At 38.5% G+C, this 26,587-nt stretch overlaps 1 protein-coding gene and 1 non-coding gene across 2 annotated transcripts in view; both read left to right on the forward strand.

Annotated features, from left to right (window-relative positions):
• LOC141410440 (sialin-like) overlaps nt 1-26,105 on the forward strand; it is a 345,752-nt gene extending 319,647 nt beyond the window's left edge. The window contains 11 exon segments of the mRNA XM_074066975.1: nt 3,819-3,981; nt 3,983-3,995; nt 5,991-6,011; nt 6,013-6,225; nt 9,186-9,273; nt 12,298-12,384; nt 13,345-13,463; nt 21,438-21,596; nt 23,314-23,446; nt 25,964-26,050; nt 26,053-26,105. Coding sequence (XP_073923076.1) covers nt 3,819-3,981; nt 3,983-3,995; nt 5,991-6,011; nt 6,013-6,225; nt 9,186-9,273; nt 12,298-12,384; nt 13,345-13,463; nt 21,438-21,596; nt 23,314-23,446; nt 25,964-26,050; nt 26,053-26,105 — 1,136 coding nt within the window.
• LOC141421916 (U1 spliceosomal RNA) lies at nt 22,054-22,215 on the forward strand. The gene has a single exon (XR_012446605.1). It is a non-coding gene; the product is annotated as a U1 spliceosomal RNA (small nuclear RNA).
• Nucleotides 26,106-26,587: the final 482 nt, after the last annotated feature.

Consider the following 26,587-nt stretch of genomic DNA (forward strand, 5'->3'; position numbering starts at 1 on the left):
TTCCTAAACTATTAGCCCTCTCTATTTTACTTTCTTCTTGGTTTAGAATCAGAATCTGACACTTTATCTCCTTGCCAATCTCTAAATTCCCTTGCCCTCTACTGTATCATCCCATCTATCTCAGTGCTAGCTCTCTGATGTCTCAGCACCTCCCGTAGCATGGATGAGCAGTGCTTGAAGTTAACACAGGGCAGGTGCTCCCACTCCCCACTTAGCAATCCTGCTTCACTGGGAGCCTCATGCCCCACAAATCCTAACTTCTCACAAATGAGAAGTAACTATGATTCCTACCTCAACTTCTAATATCTAGAAAAAGTAATGTACTAAGCAGTGTTTTAAGTATTTACTAACTCAGTTCATCTTTATAATGCCCATAATACTGACAAAATTCTTGTCTGGTACCAAGCACATAGTAAGTACTCAACAAATATTAGCTATTATTTTTTGTTAGTAAACTCCATACCAGCTGTCTCACTCAAAAGCATTAGTTCTCAGAGTTGCTGCAGTTCCTAGTACTGCCACCTCAGATCCTATAGGATTTCCTGCTCTCCCTCTGACCACCTTTCTCATTTCCATGCTTCCTTTTTCAATTCTTTATTACCATATTATTATTGTACTGAGGGTACATTGTAGCATTTACAAAAGTGCTTACAATATATCTTAGTTACATTCACCCCCTCCATCATTCTCCTTTGCTCCCCTGCCCCTATTTTGCTTGGGTTGCTCTTCTTCCTCTGAACTGCCTGGCAACTTCCTTCCTGCTCATAGAGGAATACTCAGTCAAATATTCCTCCTCCAAAAGTCTTTCCCATCCCAAACTCATGTTATACATGTATATATGAAGGCCTGAATTGAGGGTCTTCACCTTGAGCCACTCCACCAGCCATGGGTTGTGGTTTTTTTTTTGAGATAGGATCTCACAAACTATTTGCTCAGGCTGTCTTCTAACTATGATCTTCCTAATCTCTGCCTCCTGAGTAGCTAGGATTATAGGCATGAGCCATCAAGCGCCTGGCTCAGGTCAGATTTTTTAGTAATTTGAAACCATTTTTCTCACCTTTCACTTCCCAAGCTTGCAGCCCCACATGTACTCACATGATAAAGTATACCATAGTCCAAATCAAGCATCCCTTGAGGGGAAACTAATAACATACAGAAAAGGAAGGTAACTGCAAAAAGAATAAAATACAATAATGACAGTGCAAGTCAGAATGGCAGAAAATAAAGTTACTTAGAGTAATGAATTTAGTAACTTCATTCCTTCCTTTTACTTACTGTCATATCTAGCCTTTAGGTGAGGCCTATTAATTCTGCATTTAAACTTACCTCAACTCCACCCACTTCTCTCCATTACCTCTGCTTTCACCATCATTTAAGTCATCTTCATCTCCTACTTTCTTTGGAAAGGTCCAACAGTCCCCTAAGCAATCTCCCTCAGTCTACATCCCCCACACCCATTCACACTTTTCCCCTGAGTAAACTTTACAAAGCAACTATGAGCTTTTTTTGGGGGCGGGGGGAGGAAGGGTCTCACTATGTAGCCCAAGCTAGTCTCCAAACCATGATCCTTCTTCCTTAGCCTCTAGTGCTGGAATTACAGGAATGTGCAACCATAACCTTTTTAAACCAAAAATCACTACTGAAGCAGACAATGAGCTTTTTAAATACTACTTTGACAAAGCAAATATAGTGCATGAATCTGGATTTTTCTTGCTCTAAATTATTTGAAGTAACATATTTTAATTACCCAAATTTGGTAAGATTATAATTTCCCCATCAAGATTTCCATGTAATATTGCCTGACAAAGCATTGATAGAGAAAATGTGCTGTGGAGGTGTGACTCAAGTGGTAGAGTACCTACTTTGCAAGCTGGAAGCCCTGAATTCAAACCCCAGTACCACTAAAAGAAAAGAAAGAAAAAAAATGTGCTGTGCTATGTTGTAAAACATGCCTTTTAGACCCCAAACTGTCCTTAACTGGACAGCTGCCTATTTCATGGAAATGGAAAGCAAATTTGCATAAATTCAAATAACAGAAAGTATGAATGGAGCTTTAGAAATAGAGCTCTGGACTGTCAGAGTGGCACAAGTGGTAGAGTGCCTGCTTAGTAAGCATGAGGCCCTGAGTTCAAACCCCAGTATCACCAAAAAAATTAGAAATACAGCTCTCACAGATCTGTATCTAACCATAATTTTAATAGCTCTATTCCTGAAAAGAAGGATTCAAGAATACCAAATGAAGAGTTTTCTGTTAACTTGCACAGACAAAAAAATTGATTGCAATTGTTAAGTGTGGGAAGGCTCTTAGGAAAATGAGTGGGATTGTAGTGAATTAATTTATACTCAGCTATAATATTGTCTGAGTTTCCATCTGAATCAGACTATCTGAATCAGGGCCGAGACCTTTGTATCTGAAAAAATATACTTTTGTTTAAGGTCACTGGAAATAGTTGTGAAGCAGAGGGAAGTGTACACACGCAAATAGCATATGGCTCTATATGAACTGTTAGTGTCATTACCAAATAAGAGCATAGGTGTTTTCATATGTGCATTTTATGGGGTTTTTACATATGTAATTTTAACTTACCATCGCCTGGTGAAATAAGTGGATATTTGGTTTGTTTATTTTGTGGTGCTAGGGATTGAACCAGGACCTGGTGCATGTTAGGCAAGTACTCTACTACTGAGCTCTATCTACCCCAGTCCAGATGTTCATATGTCAACATTTATCTACTCTTTGTTTTGTTGTCATTTTGTTTTGTTTGTGGTGTTGAGCAATGAACCCCCGCCTCCCAGATGCTAGGCAAATGCTCTACCATGGACCTATATCTCCAGCCCAGATTTCTTTTAAAGGGACAGGGTCTCTCTGTATTGCCCAAACTGTTCTCATACTCATGGACTCAAGTGACCCTCACATCTGAGCCTTCCATGCCCAGCTTTTAAACAGATATTTATCAAACATTCAGTGTTGACCACAGAAAGAAAATCCATGTGTAAGCATATAATTCAAGTGAAGACTGGGTCAAACTCATCCTCTCACATGTCCCTTGTTTCATTGGTTCCTCCAGCTTCCTCTGCCTTCTGGTATATTCACTTATTTACCTTTGGGCCCTTTAAGCATGATAGCTACTGAGCAACTGTCATAGATCTGCAACTGTCATAGATTCTGTACGTTTTCTTATGGATTCTTAAATACATTTAAGTTAGGAGAGCCTTAAGTATTATCATGGCTTCTGATTTAAACCTAGCCTCTGAGAATATTCTTCAAGGTAAGAAATTTATCAAGAGTTTTGTGTCCTATTCAATATTTCTTTTTTTTCTTTTTATTTTCTTGTGCTACATTTACAGTGAGATGGCTACTTCCCATAGTCAATAGTATATATGCCATTCATTGTAAGTACTCAAGTACTTACCAATAATAATTAGTTAGGTTTTTAGGAATAGTGATACCATTAAACTCCCTTATCTATTTTTTTTCATGCCTTGTCTTTGCCAGCTGAGTGGGATTAGTGGTTCACTTTGAATGTGGAACAGAGATTTTTCTGAGCAAATTTGACAAAGCTATTACTCCTGTGTTTTAATGGACTGTCCTAAAGTTTGGGCTCTCAGGTGTTAAGTTTTTATCAAAACTAGATATAGGGAACAAATTATTTTTGGTAAATCTTTTCAAATACACTTAATCTCAGGCTATTTCAGAAAATATTCATGACTATCAGTTTATCAGTGTACTTCTAAAAATGATTTTTTCATAATTTAGACAACATCAGGTAATTTACTCTTCTAATTAAAGTTTCTCTCAATATTTATTTCACCTCCAGTGTGCTACTCTGCGCGTTACAACTTAGCAATTTCATCATTTTTTGGTTTCTTCGTTCTCTATGCATTACGTGTGAATCTGAGCATTGGATTAGAGGATATGGTAGATTCAAATACAACTTCCATGGATAAGAGAACTTCCAAGGAGTGTGCAGAGCACTCGTCTTCATAATCAAACGGTAGGTGGTACTTTTTAAGCGAACAATCTTACTTAATCCTAAAATATTTCCAAGTAAAAATACTGAAACATCTGCCTTCATCCAGCAGAAACTAAAACACTTATTTCCATGTGTACTCTGAGTCACATTCTTTTTGTGTTTCCCCAGGAACTGGTTGAACAGTAACTTATAACTATAGCTGCTGACATGCAGTCAAACACCTTGATCTGTTAAAAGTAGCTCCTCAGTTTCTTCTAAACTTGCAGAGAATGTGGAAAAAGTTGTTTGGCATAGCAGAAAATAAGATTGCTTTAAATACTGCTGAGTATTTTCTAAGGACTATTAGTTGCTATTGTGCTTCACTTGCATGGTTACAGTTGCAGTGGAATTTGGGTACTCTTAGCTGCAGAATGGGAAATAAAAACTGGTCAGTTTCTAAAGGCATTCTTTGCCAGCATTTATACATGCTTAACCTAATCTTCAGTCATTTGTTCTGCCTCACATTATAGTGGAATTGATAAATGTGTGATCATCCTTTGTTTAGAATGGAGTGTTACATACTTTAAATGTTTTCCTTTGCCTTATGTAACATTAATAATATTGCTGAATAGCACATTTGGTTACATATCACTAAAGCCCACCTCCTTCAGGGGTAGTTCTGCTGGACGAGTTCATGAAATCTAAAATTCCACAAATAAACTGCAAACTGTGTAATTAGTGGCTTGCTTTGTATCTTTCCCTTTGGCAAGTACATTTGTTGACCTAGCCATGTGTCTTCATCTGCCTCATATAGGCAGTAAAAAGAAATCTTGGAGTGGGTCTGGTCATAGTGACTTAGTTATACAGCTTCATTCATTAAGATATCAGCTATTCAGATGAGTCACTAAACCCTCATTGTTATCTTACTGTCTTCTGCCGCTAGTTAAAAGGCAGGTCTCCTCACATGGAGTTTATGGCTGAGTTTAAATCCTTGCTATAAAGTGTCCCATGTGCTTGTTCAAGTGGTTGGTCTGAAATGGGGAGGTATTATGTATATTTGTGCATGCTAACATCCAACATTAAGTGAATACTCACTGTGTATCAGACCTTATTGTATTTATTTCTTCCTACATTACACACTCAGTAAGTGACAGAGATAGGGTTAAACCGAGGCCTTTCTTTAAAGCTTGGTTTAATAGCTTCCTAGATTAAGCCCATGGTTCTTTTTTGAGTGTTCTTGGTCAGAGCTGTTACAAAGCCACCATAGCTTAGCCTCTAGTCTAGTTTCATAAAATAGCAAGCCTTTTTGAAGTTTATGACTTTCAATTATTTTTTTTTTTTTTTGGCAGTACTGTAGGGTTGAACTCAGGGCCCCACACTTACTAGGCAGGCACTCTGCCACTTGAGCCACTCTGCCAGCCCTGTTTTGTGTTGGGTATTTTAAACATAGGGTCCCGAGAACTATTTGCCTGGGTCTGGCTTCAAACCATGATCCTCCAGATTTCTACCTTGGAGTAGGTAGGATTCCAGGTGTGAGCCACCAGTGTCTGCTGGTTGTTTTTCCCACTTGAGCCACACATTCAGCCCTTTTTTGGTTTGAGGTTTTGTTTCTGTTGGTTGTTTTTGAGATGAGGTCTTGTTTAATGCTCAGGCAGACCTGCACCACAATCCCTCTTATTTGTGCTTCCCTGCCTGGCTGGGATGACAGATGCATACTACCTTGCCCATCCATGAGTTGATATGGGGTCTTGTGAACTTTTGCCCTGCTTGATCTCTAACTGTGATCCTCTCAATAATCTGCTTTCCATAGGCACGAGCCACTGCACCTGGCTGATGACTTTCAGTTCTTTTCCACTCACTTCTAGAAAACTGCACATCTGTATGGCAGTGACTCACATACCTACTAAGATGTTTGCATATACTGCAATCCACAACCGTAGTTCACCGTTTCATTTATATGTACTTACATGCCAGTAAGAGAAAGGAACTGTTTAATCAAGCTCTTAAAAGATTTTTTTTTCTTCCTGCATTTTACAGGGTAAAAGGTATCACTGGGAATGCAGGAACTTGAGGATGGATACTTTGTTCTTTTTCTTATGGCTACATCATCACACAGATCCCTGGAGGATATATGGCCAGCAAAGTAGGTGGGAAACTGCTCCTTGGGTTTGGGATCCTCGGCACTGCTGTCTTCACCCTGTTCATGCCCATTGCTGCAGATCTGGGAGTCATAGCTCTCATTGTACTTACAGCACTGGAAGGACTAGGAGAGGTAAAGTTTTTGTCTCTTGTTTTACTTTTTACCTGATATTTTTGTTCTCCTCTTCTTAAAACCATCAGTCTGTGGTGTGTATATGAACCAAAATTACCATTGAATAACAAGTTATAACAACATTTAGCTAGAAAAGAACCTGAGATAAAGCCATCTCATCTCATCTAAGTGGAAGCACCCCAAAGTTAGAAGCTACACTCAAGATTGGAGAAAACACTTTCCATGGGAGACTATAGCTCATACTTTAGGAGATGAGAAAATAAACCATTTGATTTTACCACACTTTACACAGTTTGTTGTTGAATTGCTTTATTTTACTTTTAAATTAGTTGTCATTCATGGAACTTCCTCTTTATCATTTGTTCTTTTCTTGTTTCTGATCCTCTAACTTACAGAGACAAATCATTTATGATTTTATATAACTATCCCAATTTAGTTCTATGATTCTTCTGGACTTTTCTGCTGTAAGAATTGTTATTATTAATTTTCATCTCTTTTTCTCTCCTAAGATGTCTATAGATCATTTTTAATTATTTTTGTTTGTTTTGGTTTTGATGCAGGGATCATACCTAGGGCCTTAAGAATACTAAATATGCATTCTACCTCTGAACTATACCCTAAGCCCCACTTAAGCAACTCTTAATTCCTATCTTTCTTTTCCTCCCACTTCTCTTTTGTATACCTCCATCTTTAAATAATGATTTCTTTTCCTTTGTAACTTTGAACATCTACCTTTGAAACCTAGGCATAGATTTATTGTGCTGTCTTGCATTTCTTTAACTTAAACACAATAGTGGCATGCAGGGAGCATGAAGGTTATGTTAGGTAGCACTGTATGATTCGTGTTGGAAAGAACTCTGAAATAGTGTCAGAAAAATCAGAGTTGGAGTAATAGCTCCACTGTATCTAACAGTAAAACCTTGAGTAAGAGCTAACCTCTAATCCTCATTTCCATCATTGTAAAAATTGGGATTAAATCTAGGCATGGTGGAGCATGTCTGTATTGCCAGCTACTTGGGAGGCTAAGGTGGGAGGGTCAAAAGTTGAGACCTGCCTGAACTACATAATGAGTTCAAGGCTGGCCTGGGCAGCTAATTAGACTCTGTCTCAAAATAAAAATTAAAAAATGCTGGGACTGTAGCTCTGTGGTAGAGCATTTGCCTAGCATACACAAGGCCCTAGGTGTGATCCCCAGTACTGCCAAAAAAGAAAAACAATTGTGACCAAAATACCTCCCCATACTCAGTCACAGGATAAATATAAAGCTTATATAGGAGAAAGGTTGCTAAAGTACTTTGAAAATCTCCAAGTACTGTTTAAAGTTGTGTAATTTATCAGAGTGTTATTTTATCCTTATCATCTTTGCATCTCATTTTTCTATTAGTACTAATAATTCTGTTTTTATCTTTACAATAATTTTTTTGTGGTACTGGAGTTTAAACTCAGGACCTCACACTTGCTAGGCAGATGCTGCACCACTTGAACCACTCTGCCAGCCCTTTTTTGTGTTGAATATTTTCAAGTTAGAGTCTAATGAATTACTTGCCTGGGCTGGCTTTGAACCATGATCCTCCTTATCTCTGCCTCCTGAATAGCTAGGATTACAGGTATGAGCCACCTGTGCCAGGCCTTTACATAATGATGTAAGATTATAGTAGTCTAATAACTAAACCCTTCTTCGTTACAAAATAAAAATTATCTCTATTACTAGGTTATCCTTTTTCTTACCTAAATAAAATATATTTATTTATAGTATATTTTCTTTGATCTAAGTAGCCAATCTCACCTTGGGCTGTAGCTCCATGGTGGAGTGGTTGCCTAGCTTGTACAAGGCCCTGGGTTCAATATCCAGCACTGCAAGGAAAAACAAAAACACAAAAAAACTTTAAAACAAGTAATAAATCTCCTTAATATATTCTCATACTTTGGCTTCCTGTCTGTTTATGGAACTAATTGAACATTACAGCATACTTTTTGCATTACTACTCAGGGGATAGATAGCGTACATCAGCTCTGCCTCCCATGGTACTTCTCCATTCCTTTTTGTTCTGAAAGAATCAGCAGAAATTATTAAAGCATGTTTTAGCTCTGCTAGTAATAATTCTAACTACCTTTTATCTTTATAATAGTTAGGCAAGATAGAGAACATTATCCCTTTTTTTACAGTTGAAGAAACTGAAGTTCTAGATGGTTGACTAGGGAGAGATGGCCCAAACAAGGTATGCACATATGAATAAATGTACAAACAATTAAAAGAAAGATGGTCGGCTAGTCTTTCTAAGGTTATACAGCTAGGGAGTGGCCAAGAAGTGTGAATTTGTTGATGCGTGAATCTACCAAAACCCATTCTCTCTTCCTCTCTTGTGTATCTCCTGCTCTGCCAAGTGTCCATGGGCCTCCTGGTGTCCGTGTTCCATTACCTCTCCATATCAGAAATTGGCATTTACTGAGCTCATTATCACTAGGAGGAAAGGACTATGAACACTCTCATTGAATTCATTTTTTTCTAAAAGGACCATTTTTCCTGTTGATTTAATTTTAATATCCTCCAGTATCCCAAAGTATTAGCTCAGTATTTTTAAAAATTACAAAGTGGTAATAGTCCCATTTCATCCAGATCACTAACAAAGAGAATGAATAAAATTAACCTTGAGAGTGATCCCTGTGTGTCATCACCCAGGACATTCTTTCAGATTTATTGTAACCCTTCCCTTACCTTATAGTCCCCAAACCAGTCCACAAGTCCATGAACCTTTATCCAGATTTTGAAAGTGTTTCATTCTAAGGTGTTTTCACTTAACACTGACACTAATTTAACACTGTAAAGACATCTCACTTGCTAGAATTTGATTCTGGTTTGGTTCTTATCCAGGAATTTCTTTCCTAACAAAATACCCAATTTTAAGCATTAGCAAAACTACCCTGTATTTCATCAGAAATATTTTCCACACCCCTCCCAGGGTGTTACATTTCCAGCTATGCATGCCATGTGGTCTCCTTGGGCTCCTCCTCTTGAAAGAAGCACACTTCTCAGCATTTCATATGCGAGTAAGATAACCATTATATTAAATTTTTGCTACAGTGCATTGTGTGTACACTAATGTGGGGAGAAAAGTAAGTGCCTACATGCCAGGATCGTACAACACTGGATGACTCTTTTGGGGGAAAATAAACTTTTGAGGGGTATAACTTTATTACCCCTCAAATATACAGTAATGTGTCTTGGTTAACTAATATCATTTTACCCATCTACCATCATTTATTTCAAAGTGTGCTGTCTTTTTAAATGGCATAGAATGCTATTAAAAGAAGAAAAAAAGAAGACCAGTAGCAGGAAAATTGAGAAATTTTGTCCTTTAATTGTGGTTTCTAATTTGATTGTATAATGAACATATCACGACTCTCAATCCTTCTCTTCATGAATTTTTTTCTATGCATTTATTTGTCATCACTTTGAGCTTAAGTAAGATAACATGAGCTTTCTGTATGTGAATTATAATTTTACCAAATAACATAAGAACCTCTAGCTCTTCTTGCACTAAGTGAATGGAAAAATTTCCACCTGGATTTTTGTTTGTTTTATTTTGGGGTCTTTTTTTGAGACAGACTCTAGCTGTTGTAGCCCAGCTGAAACTCACTATGTAGCCTGGCTTGCCTTCATCTCGAAATCCTACTTTCTCAGCCTCTTGAGTGCTGGATTATAGGCATAAACCACTATGCCTGGCTCCACCTGACTAATTTTAAATACAGTGGTTGACCAAGACCTGTCTAGGTGACTTTTAGGTTAAAATCTGAACAATAAGAACAAACCAGGCATGCAAAGAGCAGAAAAAAGAACATTCCAACCAATAAGAACAGCATGTACAAGGACTCTTAGGAAGGAAATAATATAAGAGTTCAAAGAAATGAAAAAGCACTGAGGGTGGTTAGAAGATAGTGAATAAACAGGCTAATAGCATAAGATAAGGCTAGAGATATAGACAAGAGCCAGGCCATATCAGACCCTACAGGCCATGGGAAGGGATGATGATTTCATTCACCCCCCCCCAATCCCAAATACAATGGGGAAACATAGAGGGTTTGGGATATTTTTGTTTCTTTGGCAGTACTGGGGTTTGAGCTTAGCACCTCATACTTGCTAGGCAGGCACTTTACCACTTGAGCCACTCACCAGTCCTTTTTTGCCTTGAGTATTTTCCAGATAGGGTCTATTTGCCCAGGTTGGCTTCTGATCTCTGCTGGTGTTTGTTTTTATTTTTGTTTTAGGAGAGTTAGGGGTGGGGTTGCTTTTGTTTTTGTATGTTTTTATTTCTTTAGTTATTTGGTTTTTGGTGCTGGTGTTTTTTTCTTTTGTTCATGATTTTTTTTTATTTTTATTGTTTTATTATTTATATGTGCATACAAGGCTTGGGTCATTTCTCTCCCCTGCCCCCACCCCCTCCCTTACCACCCACTCCACCCCCCCTCTCTCCCCCCCACCCCCTCAATACCCAGCAGAAACTATTTTGCCCTTATCTCTAATTTTGTTGAAGAGAGAATATAAGCAATAATAGGAAGGAACAAGTGTTTTTGCTGGTTGAGATAAGGATAGCCAAACAGGGAGTTGACTCACATTAATTTCCTGTGCGTGTGTGTTACCTTCTAGGTTAATTCTTTTTGATCTAACCTTTTCTCTAGTTCCTGGTCCCCTTCTCCTATTGGCCTCAGTTGCTTTTAAGGTATCTGCTTTAGTTTCTCTGCGTTAAGGGCAACAAATGCTATCTAGTTTTTTAGGTGTCTTACCTATCCTCACCCCTCCCTTGTGTGCTCTCATTTTTATCATGTGCTCAAAGTCCAGTCCCCTTGTTGTGTTTGCCCTTGATCTAGTGTCCACATATGAGGGAGAACATATGATTTTTGTTCGTGATTTTTTTTTTTGAGAGTAGGTCTTACAGTGTAGCCCAGGCTGGTGTTGAACTCATGATCCTCCTGCCTTAGTGTTCCAAGTGTCATTACAGGCAAATGCCACCAGGCCTGCATCACATTAAAGGTTTTTACAAGTGAGAGACAGGATCAAACAATTGTTTGTGCTACTCCGAGGCAACTAAAAAGCTTTACTTTTATTTCAACAAGTTTCTTATTAGCCCTACGGAACATTTTTGAACCTTTCCCCAGACACTCGAGTTTCCAACACATGGGTGGTTTACTATATCGTGTGTGTGCATGTGTGCGTGTGTGAGTGACTGGGATTTTAACTTAGGGCTTCATGCTTACAAAGCAGGCAATATACTACTTGAGCAACGCTTTAATTTTGCTCTGGTTATTTTGGAGATAGGGTCTTGCAAACTATTTGCCGGGGCTGGCCTCAAACCTCAGCTTAGCATTACAGTCATGAGCCACCAGAGCCCAGCTCGTATTTTTGGGTTTTTTTGAGGCAGGGTCCCAGGTTGCCCCAGAATTTACAATCCTCCTACATCAGCCTCCTGAGCACTAGCATTACAAGTATTCACCAGCACACCCCAATGGTATATCATACTGTCATGAATCTTCCTATTGATTGACTCCTTCTGATCCATCAATACAGCTGTCAGTTACAAAGGTGTAACTACATTAATGTATAGATGTTTATATATTGTCAGTTTTCTAGAAAATGATCCACTAAGAGAGTGGAGAAGTGTTTATATTTACATATGACTAATGTGACTCCTTTAGATTTTTTTTCTTTTCTTTTTTCTGTACTGGGGCTTGAACTCAGGGCCTACACCTTGAGCCACTCCACCAACCCTTTTTTGTGATGGAATTTTTTGAGACAGGTCTCACCAACTATTTTCCCGTGCTGGCTTTGAACTGTGATCCTCCTGATCTCTGCCTCCTGAGTAACTAGGATTGCAGGCATGAGCCACTGGTGCCTAGTTCTCCTTCAGATCTTAGTAGTTCTTTCTAGGCAGGTGTTCTATTGCTTCAGCCACACCTCCTGGTCATGGGTTTTCATAGTAATTCTTTTATCAGCTGCTCCCTATCCTTTTTAAGCAATATGCCTGTCCCTTCTTTTTCATCTTTCTGGAAAATTTATAGTCTTATGTGTTATTCTAGGAGCACAGCTTGGAACAGTAATTTCACTTCCTCTTTCTGGACTCATTTGCTACTACGTGAATTGGACTTATGTCTTCTACTTTTTTGGTAAGTTAAAATTTGAACCTAAGTTTTATAGCATAACAAATCCAAACTGTAATAATCAGTTAATATATTTTAATATATAATAAGACATATATACATATGTCTAATCATCAGTTAAAATATATACATTATTCCAACTTGCTGAAGTAATCATCTCCTAAACCACAAAGTTCTAAATCACTGACACCTGCTTTTCAATTTGCTATAGTTAAAAGGATCTACCTGAGTTATCACCTGATGTTAGTTTTAGACTATTTCTTAGTAGAAGCTGCTGTTGAATTCTGGAATTAAATGCCACACTACCAAAAGTTACTGTGTTGGGTACTATAAAAAAAATGTGTGTTGGAAAATATTTCTTCTCATCAAAGCAGGTGGGATGCTCATGCTTGGCCCTTATTTTAGTCTGAGGACATTTCTCAGATTCATTGGCAAGATAAGATACATTCTGAACAAATTAGATTTTCACGTAGACATTTCATGCAGGAAATACATCTACCATCAAAATAACAGCAGGAGCATGACTCAAATGGTAAAGTGCTTGCCTAGCATGTGCAAGACCCTGAGTTCAATTCCCCCTGTACTGAAAAAAATTTGACTACTAAGTCAGGAGATATCAAAACAAATAAACAAAGTAGACACTTATGGAAATATATAGATTGTAGAAATTTATTTTCAAAAAGATTTGTCTGGTGGTCCATGACTACGATCCCAGCACTGAAGAGACTGAGACTGTACAACAAGACCCTGTCCCCCAAAAAAACTTGTCTGGTAGATCCTGATAGACAGAGCCATGTGGGTAAAAGCTGTTTTCTCAAAATGTTTAGGAATTACACATTAAAGAATTGAAACTTGAAATTGAAACTCATTTTACATTGAATTTACAGTTAAGTTTTCTTTCAAGTCATGTAAAAATTGCTGTTGATACATTCTAAATTTACTTAACTATTATTTTTCTATTTTAAGGTATAATTGGAATACTTTGGTTTATTTTATGGATCTGGCTGGTTAGTGATACACCAGAAACTCACAAAACAATCTCCCATTATGAAAAACGATACATTCTTTCATCATTAAAAAATCAGGTATGGATTTTATTTATTTTAAAATTTGGTACATTTTTTTTAATTTCAGGGATTGATAGAGTGGCTCAGGTAGTGGAGTGCCTGTGTAGCAAACATAAAGCCCTGAGTTCAAACCCTAGTACTATAAAAAAACAGAGAAGCAACCAGTGTTTTTATATCTGTGTTTTGTTTTATTTTGTTTATTTATTTTGCAGTTCTGGGGATCCAACCCAGAGGCCTCATGCAAGCTAGGGGAGTACTCTACCACTTAACTACAGCCCTATCCCTACCTAGGGATCTTTAAAACATAGATGCTTACCTCTCATCTACCCACAAAGTATTAAGTTGGTCAAGTATGATGCTGGCCTCAGAATTTTTAAAGCTTCCCTGGTGATTGCCTGCAGCAAAGTATAGGAGCCAGTGCTCTATAGAATCATCTAAAAGTAAAATTTCAATTCCTTGGCAGACTTTTTGTCATTTGTTTGCCTTGGTTGTGTTCTGTTTATTTAGTAGGTCTGGAGTAGAGTACAAGCCCCTGTAATTGTAACATGAGAGAGGTAGTGTGAAGGACAGGTGGAACCAGAACTATTGCTGCAAAAGAGCAAATGCACTATTCCCTGTGTCCCTTGCACCTTTGTTACACATTGACAGGTCAACATGCCAAATAAAAAGTCCCTAATGCAAAAACAACAAAAGACCAAAAAAAAAAAAGAAATCCCTAGTAAAAAGGTCACAAAAAAGTTAATACTGGAAGAGAGATTCCAAGATGGCGACTAGAGGGAGGAAGCAAGAAAACATGCTTCCTAAAGTAAAATCTTGGAGAGATGCTGGAGATACACTTTGAAGGAAAAACCACCCACCAAGAAGAGGCAAAACTCCAACACCTCCACACCCCCAGCCCGTACATAGCATCCCCACTCCACATTAAACGGAGAAACCAGGAGGGCTCCCGTGCCACCAGACACCAGCGCCTAACCTGCTTGTGAGAAGCAGACCACCAGGTGAACTAAGTGGTACGCGGTACTCCCACAGACAACCCTGGGCCAGATCAGCATAGCCCCCCTGGACAGACTGACCCCCACCCAGGGAAAAAAGAGAAAAAAATAAGCTGAATAATGAACAAGTAGCTGAAAAAAAAAAAGAGAAATGTAGCAAAGACGGCGGGGCACCCTGAGCTCCAGAGAGTGGGGGAGGGGCACTCCCTCATGGAACTGTAGATAAACAAGCCGGCCAGAGAAGCCAGGAGTGGCGGCACCTGCCCAGCAGCCTTAGAGTGGGAAAGCTTGTAACAGTGACTGTCCTGAGGAGGGTTCCACTGGAGAGTGGGGGAGGGGTACTTTCCAGTGAACTGTAAATAAACATGCTGGCCAGAGTAGGTGGCTGTGGTGCCACCTCCCCCAGTGTGCTTGGAGAGGGGAAGGCTTGCAACAGCAGCTAAAGTGTGGCACGCTCCATGGGAGAGTGGGGGAGGGGCACTCCCCATGCGAAGTCTAAATAAAAGAAAAAAACAGACTGCGATTGTAACAGGCAGGCAGAGCTGCATACTGGAGAAAACAAAAGGGGCATGTGTCCAGGAGAACTCTAAATAAACAAAGCCCGCAGCAGCAGATGGCTGACAGTAGGAGGCAGGTGAGCCACAGCCTCAGGTAGACATTCACAAACCTGTCTCCAGACTGCTTTTTTTTAAATTTCTTCCTTTGATGAAACAACACCACCAGTTGCTGAAGGACTAACTGAAATTGTATTGTATTTGAACTTGGAATTTTTTTTCTTTTTTCTTTTATCCCCTTTGATAAGAAAATGACAGAACTACTTCTCAGACACTGAGAAGTCTTTAGGACTGGATTGCTGAAGGACTAACACCAAAATTATTAAGACTGAAACTTTATTGCATTTGAACTTATGGATTTTTAAAAATTTTTTTATTATTATCCTCTTTCTGTATCTCCAATGGCTGTTTAGCTTACCGTTGATTAGTATACTATCTCTCCCTGTTTATTTCTTTGGCTCTGTTTTTTTTTGTTGTTGTTTGTTCGTTTGTCTGTTTGGTTGGGGTTTTTTGTTTGTTTTGTTTTGTTTTCCCTTTTTCTTTACCATCTTTGCTTTCCCTCTCCTCTCACCTTTCCATTCTAGATATCACCATTGTTATTATTACAAGCTAAAGAATACTGAATTACACACAGTATAGGGACAATAACAGTAGCAAGGGCAATTATGGGAAGACAGAAAAAAAAGGGAAACCATTTCCCCCCAATAATAAATTAGTACAGGAACCAGAGGTAAATGAAGAAATCAGATACCCAGATCCAGACTCCAACAAAACAAGATAAACTATGCCAAAGAACCCAATGAAGGCCACAAGAGCACTCTGAAAGAAGAAATCCTGCAAGTAATCAATGAGAATTTTATAGAGATGATACTGGATATGGTCAACCAAAATGTACAGGAGACACTCAAGAAATTCTAAGACAAAAAAAATGCAGAATTTGATAAAGCACAAGAAGAAATAAAAGAAACAATAGAAGCACTGTATAACCACCAAAGTGAAACAAAGAACACAATAAAGAGATAAATGAACTCAGGGTGAAAATAGAAAATATTAAAGAGGAAGAGACTCAGGATATGGAAAACCTCAGAAAAAAGAATGAAACAGCAATGCAAAGCAAAATGGAAGTCCAATCCAGCAGAATAGAACAAACAGAAGACAGAATCTCAGAACATGAAGATGAAATGGTAATTAAAAGAAAAACCAAAGAACTATTAAACAACTCAAGACCTGTGAAAAGAAAATGCAAGAACTTACTGACTCCATCAAAAGACTAAACCTGAGAATCATGGGCATTGAATGAAGGAGAAGAGGTGCAAACAAAAGGAATGTGTAATATATTCAACAAAATAATTACAGAAAATTTCCCAAATCTAGAGAAAACTATGCCCATACAGGTACAGGGGGCTTCCAGAACTCCAAACAGACCCGACCAAAATAGAACTACCCCACGACATATTATCATTAAAACAACAAGTACAGAGACTAGAGAAAGAATATTGAGGGCTGTAAGAGAGAAAAACTAAATAACATACAAAGGTAAACACATCAAAATCACAGCAGACTTCTCAACAGAGACATTAAAAGCAAGAAGAGCTTGAGTTGAGCTCTTCCAGGCACTGAATGAAAATAACTAAAACCCCAGGATACTCTATGCAGCAAAACTATCATTCAAAATAGATGGATCAATAAAAGTCTTCCATGATAAGCAGAAACTAAGACAATATATGACTACCAAGCCACCACAACAAAAGATTCTTCAAAGGATTCTGCACACAGAAAATGAAAACAACCATAACCATGAAAGGGCAAGCCATACCAAACCACAGGATAAGAAAAGGCAAGAGAGTAGAGAGTAACATCAACTTATCTACACACAATCAAACCCTCAAAAAACTAAGATAATAAAATGACAGGAATCACCACATACCTATCAATACTAACTCAATGTTAACGGACTTAATTCCCCCATCAAAAGGCACCGTTTGACAAACTGGATTAAAAAGGAAGATCCAACAATTTGTTGCTTATAGGAGACCCATCTAATCGATAGAAATAAGCATAGGCTTAGGATGAAGGCCAGAAGAAAATTTACCAAGCCAATGGCCCTCCAAAACAGATGGGAGTAGCAATACTTTTCTCTGACAAAGTAGACTTCAAACCTACATTGATCAAATGAGATAAAGGAGGACATTCCATACTAACAAAAGGGGAAATAGACCAAAAGGAAATAACAATTATCAACCTATATGCACCCAATGTCAACGCAGCCAATTTCATCAAACATACCCTGAAGGACCTAAAAGCATATATGAACTCCAACACAGTGGTCCGGGGAGACTTTAACACTCCACTATCATCCATCAAAAAGTCAATAAAAAAGTCCAAGATCTAAAACATACCATAGATCAAATGGACCTACTTGATATCTACAGAACATTTCATCCAAATTCTACACAATATACATTCTTCTCAGCAGCCCATGGAACCTTCTCCAAAGTAGATCATATACTAGGGCACAAAGCAAGCCTCAGCAAATATAAGAAAATAGAAATTATACCATGCATTCTATCTGATCACAATGCAATAAAACTAGAACTCAACAACAAAAATAAAGACAAAAAGCATGCAAACAGCTGGAAACTGAATAACTCATTGCTTAATGAACAATGGGTCATTGATGAAATAAAAGAGGAAATTAAAAGGTTCCTGGAAGTCAATGAAAATGAAAACACAACCTACCAGAACCTATGGGACACAGCAAAGGCAGTCCTGAGAGGAAAGTTTATAGCCATGAGTGCATATATTAAAAAAACTGAAAGATCTCAAATCAATGACATAATGTTACATCTCAAACCCCTAGAAAAACAAGAAGAAGCAAATCCCAAAACAAATACAATGAGAGAAATAATAAAAATAAGAGCTGAAATCAATGAGATAGAAACCGAAAATACCATAAAAAGAATTAAAAAAACAAAAAGTTGGTTCTTTGAAAAAATAAACAAGATCGACAGACCCCCTGGCAAACCTGACTAAAACGAGGAGAGAAAAAACCCAAATCAGTAAAATCAGGAATGCAAAAGGGGAGATAACAACAAACACCAGGGAAGTCCAGGAAATCATCACAGACTACTTTGAGAACCTATATTCAAATAAATTTGAAAATCTTGAAGAAATGGACAGATTTCTAGATACTTATGATCATCCAGAACTGAACCAAGAGGACATTAATCATCTGAATAGATCTATAACACAAAATGAAATTGAAGCAGCAATCAAGAGCCTCCCCAAAAAGAAAAGTCCAGGACCTGATGGATTCTTGGCTGAATTCTATCAGACCTTTAAAGAAGAATGGATACCAACCCACTTTAAACTGTTCCACGAAATAGAAAAGGAAGGAAAACTGCCTAACAGAAACTCTAAAGTCGGTACAGGAAAGAGTAGGACATACTTTGGAACTAATAGGTATAGGCAAGGACTTTCTCAATGAAACCCCAGAAGCTCAGCGACTAAGAGATAGCATAGATAAATGGGACTTCATAAAACTAAGAAGCTTCTGCTCAACAAAAGAAATGGTCTCTAAACTGAGGAGACCACCCACAGAGTGGGAGAAAATATTTGCCAGCTGCACATCAGACAAAGGACTAATAACCAGAATATATAGGGAACTCAAAAAACTAAATTCTCCCAAAATTAATGAACCACTGAAGAAATGAGCAAGTGAACTAAACAGAACTTTCTCAAAAGAAGAAATTCAAATGGCCAAAAAACACATAAAAAAATGCTCACCATCTCTAGCCATAAAGAAAATGCAAATTAAAACTACACTAAGTTTCCACCTCACCCCTATTAGAATAGCCATCATTAGCAACACCACTAACAACAGGTGTTGGCAAGGATGTGGGCATAAGGGAATGTAAACTGGTACAACCACTGTGGCAAAAATTTGGAGGCTTCTTAAAAATCTAAACATAGATCTTACCATATGCTCCAGCAATACCCCTCTTGGGGATGTAACCAAAAGAATGTGACACAGGTTACTCCAGAGGCACTTGCACACCCATGTTTTTTGCAGCACTATTCACAATAGCCAAGTTATGGAAACAGCCAAGATGCCCCACTACTGACGAATGGATTAAGAAAATGTGGTATTTATACACAATGGAATTTTATGCAGCCATGAAAAAGAATGAAATCTTATCATTTGAAAGTAAATAGATGGAACTGGAGAACATCATTCTGAGTGAGGTTAGCCTGGCCCAAAAGACCAAAAATCATATATTCTCCTTCATATGCATACATTAGATCAAGGGCAAACACAACAAGGGGTGGACTTTGATCACATGATGAAACGAGAGCATACAAGGAAGGTATGAGGATAGGTAAGACATCTAAAAAACTAGATAGCATTTGTTGTCCTCAACACAGAGAAACCAATGCAGATACTTTAAAGCGACAGAGGCCAATAGGGGAAGGGAACCAGGAACTAGAGAAAAGGTTAGTTTGAGAAGAATTAACTTAGAAGGTAACACACATGTACAGGAAAGCAATGCAAGTCAACTCCCTGTGTAGCTATCCTTATCTCAACTAGCAAAAACCCTTGGTCCTTCCTATTATTGCTTATACTCTCTCTTCAACAAATTTAGAGATAAGAGCAAAATAGTTTCTGCCTGGTAGCGAGGGGGTTGTGGGGAGAGGGAGGGGGTGGGGGGGGTAAGAGAGGCGGTGGGAGGGTAAGGGAGGGGGTGGGTTAAGGGGGGAGAAATGATCCAAACATTTTATGCACATATGAATAAAAGAAAAAAGTTTTTTAAATAAAATAAAAAAAGTTAATACCAGTTCATCTCTTTTGAAATAGCATTGAACCCTGGAGGCAGACATAGACTTCTCTTGCTTTTGAGAAAGGAACCAGAGCCTCAGTTTAAAGAAAATTTAAAATTCTGATGTCCCAGACCAGTGTCTGCCATCCACACATTATCCAAATGTACTACTGTACTTATTTACATCATGAAGTATGTACAAAATACATGACATAAATAATATTTACCTAAATTTTAATGGAAGCCCCTTTTGCTGTTACTTACAAATGATAACAATTTGTTAACATACTAATGTCTGATGAGACCAGTGTGTGTGAATATGCTATAGTTGATGATCCAGAGTAGCTAACAAAGCACTCCTGAGGAAAAATGGCAGCTCTGGTATTTTTCTTAGGTGTTCATTGTGTTGTATATTACTAGAATTCTCTTCTATTGACTGTTGCTCCGCAGGAATCTTTTGAAGACCCTGTCAATTTTGTGAGAGTTGTTTTAATTAAAACTGGCTTAAAAATCCCTAAGTCGACCTAAGTACACAGGTATAAACTGTGATCTCAAGTTGTGCCATAATACACTGAGGGCAGACAAAAAAGTGAGAATGCCATTGCTAAGCCCTCTGAATTGGGGAAATTATACTGTGGGTGATCATCTGATCTATTTCAGGGCCAACCTATTTACTAAGTATAGATGGGCTTAATTTCTTCCTTTACAATAAAAATGAGTATAAACAGAAACTCTAATGTGTCTTTCCCCACCTCAGTGGATCATCTTGCATTCCCCTGGGATGCTTCTACCCTACTTTGAAGATCACTTCTCCACATGGTGGTATATGAAGCCCTCTGTTGCACAGATCTTCTTTTTCTTTTTTCTTTTCTTTTCTTTTCTTTTTGAAACAGGGCCTTGCTATATTGCCTGGATTGGTCTCCAAGTCTGGGCTTAAGTGATCTTCCTCCCTCAGCCTCCCAAGTAGCTAGGTGCATAGATGTACTAATTCATATAAATCATTTCAGTTAAACCAAGGTTGAATAAAGAAGTATGATTTGTAGGCTGGGTGCCAGTGACTCACACCTGTAATCCTAGCTACTCTGGAGGCAGAGATTGGGAGGATTGTGGTTTGAAGCCTATCCAGCAAAGAGTTTGGGAGACCCTATCTCGAAAGCACCCAATACAATCAAAGGCTAACAGAGTGGCTCAAGGGATAGAGTGCCTGCCTAGCAAATGTGCGGCCCTGAGTTCAAACCCCAATACTGCAAAAAAGAAAGAAAGAAAGAAAGAAATATGAATTGTTATAGACTCAACCTTAGGCCATAATTATGAAACCATTCTCCATTTTATAGAGAAATTAATGCTGAAGGCAGTATTTATGAGAAGTGCTTAGGATTAACATTGTCACTCTAAGATTACATTTCCATTCTTTCCTCTTAATTCTAATCATCTCTAGCTAGTATTTTTAAATGGAACATTTATCATGTATTTTGCTATTTAATATTTCAAAGGAGTTGATTTTAAATTCTGGAATTTGCTAGTCAAGGCTGATAGTTGAGGCTGGTCTAGGTTGAGCTTTAGCTAATAAGGTAGAGAGCAAAGCATTAGCACAGCTGTTGCTTATCCTAAGTTTGTCTGTTTCCTCAGCTTTCTTCCCAGAAGTCAGTACCACGGAAACCTATTTTAAAATCATTGCCACCTTGGGCTATAGAGGTTGCACATTTTTCTTACAACTGGACTTTTTATACTTTATTGACATTATTGCCTACTTACATGAAGGATATCCTAAGATTCAATGTTCAAGAGGTAAGAAAAATAACCATCTGCTTCTTATGTAGAATATATATATACATATACTTTATACATAGAATTTGTTTTCTTCTAGATGAAATTCAGTCATTTTATATCTTCTGTTTTACTGTGCTTATTAAATTTTATAGACATCTCTTTTTTTGTTTCTTGGGCTGTTGGGTTTTTTGTTGTTTTTGGTGGGACTGGTGTTTGAATTCTAGGTTTCACACTTGGAAAAGAGGTGCTCTACTGCTTGAGCTACTCCTACAGTTCGTTTTCGAGATAGGGTCTGGTGAACTATTTGCCTGGGCTGGCTTTGAACCTCCTGATCTCTGACTCCTGAGTAGCTAGGATTACAGGCATGAGCCACTGGCACAAATAACGAAAAAGAGAGAGAGAGAGAGAGAAAGAGAAAGAGAGCGACAATGCCTGGTGAGGAAAGGCAAAATAGGAGGAATAAAAAACACCAAGAATACTTACCTGGCAGGGGAGATACCATGATCACGAAGGTGGTTTTCCCAGGGTGAGGCTTATCCATTGCACTCCAGATGTGCTGACCCCTGTGATTTCCCCAAATGTGGGAAACTTGACTTCATAATTTGTGGTAGTAGGGGACTGCGTTCACTCTCTCCGTTGAAGAAAAAAAACAAAAATCAAGAAATATTCCCAAGCTCTGGAGGGAGGGAGTGTGTGTGTGTGTGTGTGTGTGTGTGTGTGTGTGTGTGCGTGTGTGTGTATAAACATAAAATGGACTTACTTTTTTTTTTTGCAATACTGGGGTTTGAACTCAGGGCCTACACCTTGAGTCACTCCACCAGCCCCTTTTTGTGAAGGGTTTTTTTCTCCAATTATTTGCCCAGCTGTCTTTGAACTATGATCCTCCTGATCTCTTCCTCCTGAGTAGCTAGGGTTACAGAAGTGAGCCATAGGCACCCAGCAGATTTTCACCTTTCAGATAATTTCTTTGAACTATAGTTTTACTTGGCACTGATCTTTTAAAAATAAATAAAATATGACCTAGGTTCTTTAATAAAATTATAAGAAAAAAGGAATTGAAGGGATGTATAGATTAAAAGAGACATAAAAGACACATCAAAAATTATTAAATAACTAAAACTCAACTATAGTTTAGTTAAGACCAAACTACAGTATCTAGGGTTGCACCTTGGGTGATGCAACCATAGACAAATGTGAGCATGTGTGACCAGGATGATTCTTACTTATGGAGAAAGGAAGAGGGTGTCATTGGACTAGGACAATGAAAAGCTCTCCAGGATGCTGGCTATTTTTTGATCTAGATGGTCCTTAGAATAATCCGCTAAGGTATCCATTTATTTAACTTGTGTGGCTTTCTGTGTATGAATTGTATTTTATAGTAAAAAATATTTTAAAATAAGTAAGTAAAGATTGAGGACAAAGTGTTCCATAGAGAGAATCCAGAGGTTAACAGGAAGACTTGTCTTCTCCCACAGCACAAGTTCAGACTAACAGCCAAGATTATGTTAAGCAGACAGGACTGTGATGAACCTGGTTTCCCTCTGAGACAGCTCCTTGGAGGCTGTGTTAAACTGAATCCCATAATCTTTTCAAATGCAAAATTATTTCCTATAATTCTATAACCATTAACAGAATATTCCTGTTTTTCTTTTGTTTTCAAATGGTAGTAGTGTGTGTGTGTGTGTATGTGTTTTCCTTCTACCATAGTTAATCCTGTGTCTCTTATTCCTTCCAGAATGGGTTTGTATCTGCATTGCCTTATTTTGGCTGTTGGTTATGTATGATCCTGTCTGGTAAAGCAGCTGACAATTTAAGGGTAAAATGGAATTTTTCAGCTCTAAGTGTATGCAGAATTTTTACCATTATAGGTAAGTGAAGTGAATCAAGTTCTGCTTTGGTTTATAGTTACTAAAGATAAGAAAAAAAATGTTTTCCTACTCTCACATACTCATACAATATACAACACCAAAAACACTTCTCTAGTTGCAATGTGTGTGGAGACTTTTCCACACACACATCTGGTTCTGCAATAGACACCAGCTGGATGTGCTGTGCTATAATTCAGTTTCTCCACTGTCTTCCTGGAGATGTGTTGGTATATGTACTGCAAGCTGAGGATAAATCACACAAGGCTGCCCCTGCCCACTTGAGATGCCAGTCACAAGTCCCAGGTTCTGGCCTGTACTGTTCACTGACTGACTATAACTTGGGGTCATGACCTACCTCAGGTTCAAGTACTTTGTTCAAGTAGCTCACAGAACTCAGGGAAACACTGTATTTGTGTTTGCTCATGTATTACAAAGGCTATTCCAGAGGCTGCAGAGGAATGGCCAGGTGGAAGAGATGCTCAGGGTGAGTATGTTGGAAGGAGCATGGGGCTTCCATGCTCTCCCCAGGCGCACCTCCCTCCAGTAACCTCCACATGTTCTGCTGCTTGGAAGCACGTCCAAAACTTCTTGGGTGTTGGGTTTTTTTTTTGAGACAGGGTCTCCCTGCTTTTCCCAGGCTGGCTTGAACTAGCAATCCTCCTGCTTCTGTTTCTGTGTTTCAAGTGCTGGGATAATAGGCATGCACCACCACATCTGCCCAGTCCTTATCCTTTTGAGTTTCTGTGGAGACCTCATCATGCAGACGTGATGAAGTAACTGGCCATTGTGATCAACCCAACCTTCAGCCCCTTCCCTTCCCCAGAGATTAGAGAGTAGAGCTAAACCCCACATTTCTCATCATGCATTGGTTATCTGGTGACCAGTGCCCACCCGGAAGGTAACCAGGGCCAGCCATGATGGTACACACCTATAGTCCCAAATTCCAAATACTGGAGAGGCTAAGGTGAGAGGACTACTTGAGCCCAGAAGTTTGAGGCTAGCCTGGATAACATAGTGGGACTCCATCTCAGAAAAAAGAAAAAAGAAAAAAAAAACAGAGTGGAACATAGTGGTACACACCTGTAATCCCAGCATCCCAGCCCTCAGGAGGCTGAAGTAGGAAGACCATGACTTCAAGGCCAGTCTGGGCTGCATTAAAGCCATCTGGCACTGTCCCAGTGTCACCAGTCATTTTGTTAACAAACAAAAGACAATTTTATCATTCCAGAGATTCCAAGGATCTTAGGAGCTGTGTGCCAAGAACCAGAGACTGAGACCAAATACATAATTTCTTCTTATATCTCAATATCACAACAGTGCAAGGCAAAATAGAAATGATGATGTTAGTCATTTATTTTGTTTACATATTAAAACACTAGGATGGATTAGTGCATTTCTGTACAATATAGTCCTTTTTGAACCATGCATTTTGAGATGAAGACTTATAATATCCTTCTTCAGTGCTGACTCTGGAAAAAGATTTTTAATACCCTGTTATTTCCACTTTGTAACAAAAAAAGTGGCTTGCTCTGCTCAACAATATCCCCAGAGTTTTATAAATCACTTTGTTTTCTTTTTGGGGGGGAGGAAGGTAGTGTTTCTCACTTTTTGCCTGGGTTGTCATTGACTATGTTTTCAACTATTAAGTTTGAATGGAAACATTTTAAGCCTTTTTTTGAAGGAATACACACTGAATTTCAAAAATATTTACTAACTAAAATAAGTTCTTTTTTGTAGCATATAGAAATACAACATTTCCATTACATAGTTACTGGGTGGCACGGCTGTAGACTCACCAGGAAAAACTGGCGGCTGTTAACTTGTCTACCATGCTTAACTGCCTGTAATGTCCTGTGCATAGTGTTATCAGCTGTTAGAACTAAGATGGATCACTTACCTAACTCATCCAACAGAATGTATTATTTAATTGATCTACTTTGGTATATGAATTTTAAGCATATGCTGTGTCAGCTGTTGCTTCTCTCTACAACCATAATTTTGGTTGTTTACTTTTGTATCTTCTCTAACACTGGAGACCTTTAGCTGAGTCCTGGTCACAGGCATTATGAGGTTTTCTTTGTACTACTACATTAGGTATAATATACTCAAACTTGGTTTTGGTGGGGGTTTTTTTGTTTGTTTTGTTTTGTTGTTGTGCTGGGAGGGGGTACATTTTGACATGTACAAAAGTTCTTACAGTGTATCATAGTTGAGCTCACCTGCTCCATCATTCTCCTTTATTCCTCCCCCCGCCCACCCCCACCCCCGCCTCCTCTGGTGTTGTTATCTTTATTATTGTTCTGGTGGTAGTACTAAGGTTTGAACTTTGCACTTGCTAGGCAGGCAATCTACCACTCAATTGAGCCAGGTTTTCTAGTGAAAGTCTTCTTTCACTAGAAAAGGCAGTTCAGTGATTCTACAGTAGGTGGCAGCAATTTCAAATTTCATTTTACTCTTTTAAGGTGGAACAAATGCTAATGCTAGATCTTCTTTTTCTTTGTAACCGGTTGACTCCAGGCATGATTGGACCTGCGATATTCCTGGTAGCCGCTAGATTTATAGGCTGTGATTATCCTTTGGCTGTTGCATTCCTAACCATATCGACAACTTTTGCTCTTCTGGATTTAGCATCAACCATCTGGATATTGCTCCTTTGTGAGTACAAATATTAAGAATTTGCTCTGATTGACTTTAAATTCTTTTCTTATACTCATGATAAAATATATGTAAATAAATTTTACCATTTTAGCCATTTTCAAGTTGCAGGTCATGCCAGTAAGTACACTGACCTTGTTGTACAACTATCTCTACAACTTTTCATCTTCTCCCACTGGAATCCTACACCTGTTAAACAGTAATACTGCATTTCCCCTCCTCCCATGCCCTGGTAACCGTCATTCTGCCTTCTGCCTCTGTGAGTTTGACCACTGTATGAATGACTTTAAATCTCTTCACGATTTCAATTTACACAATAAATTGTTTTTAATTTTTTAAGTGTATCACCTTGCCTAGAGTATTCTCATAAGAACATGGTATAAGTGTATCTCTCCACCCAGCTAGAACAGGAACTCTGGGCAACCTCAGCTCATCATGGTGCTTGGCACATTGTGGGCATTTAGTCAGATAGCGAATGCCAAGGAG

Source organism: Castor canadensis, chromosome 3 (genome assembly GCF_047511655.1).
Source record: "Castor canadensis chromosome 3, mCasCan1.hap1v2, whole genome shotgun sequence".
NCBI lineage: Eukaryota > Metazoa > Chordata > Mammalia > Rodentia > Castoridae > Castor > Castor canadensis.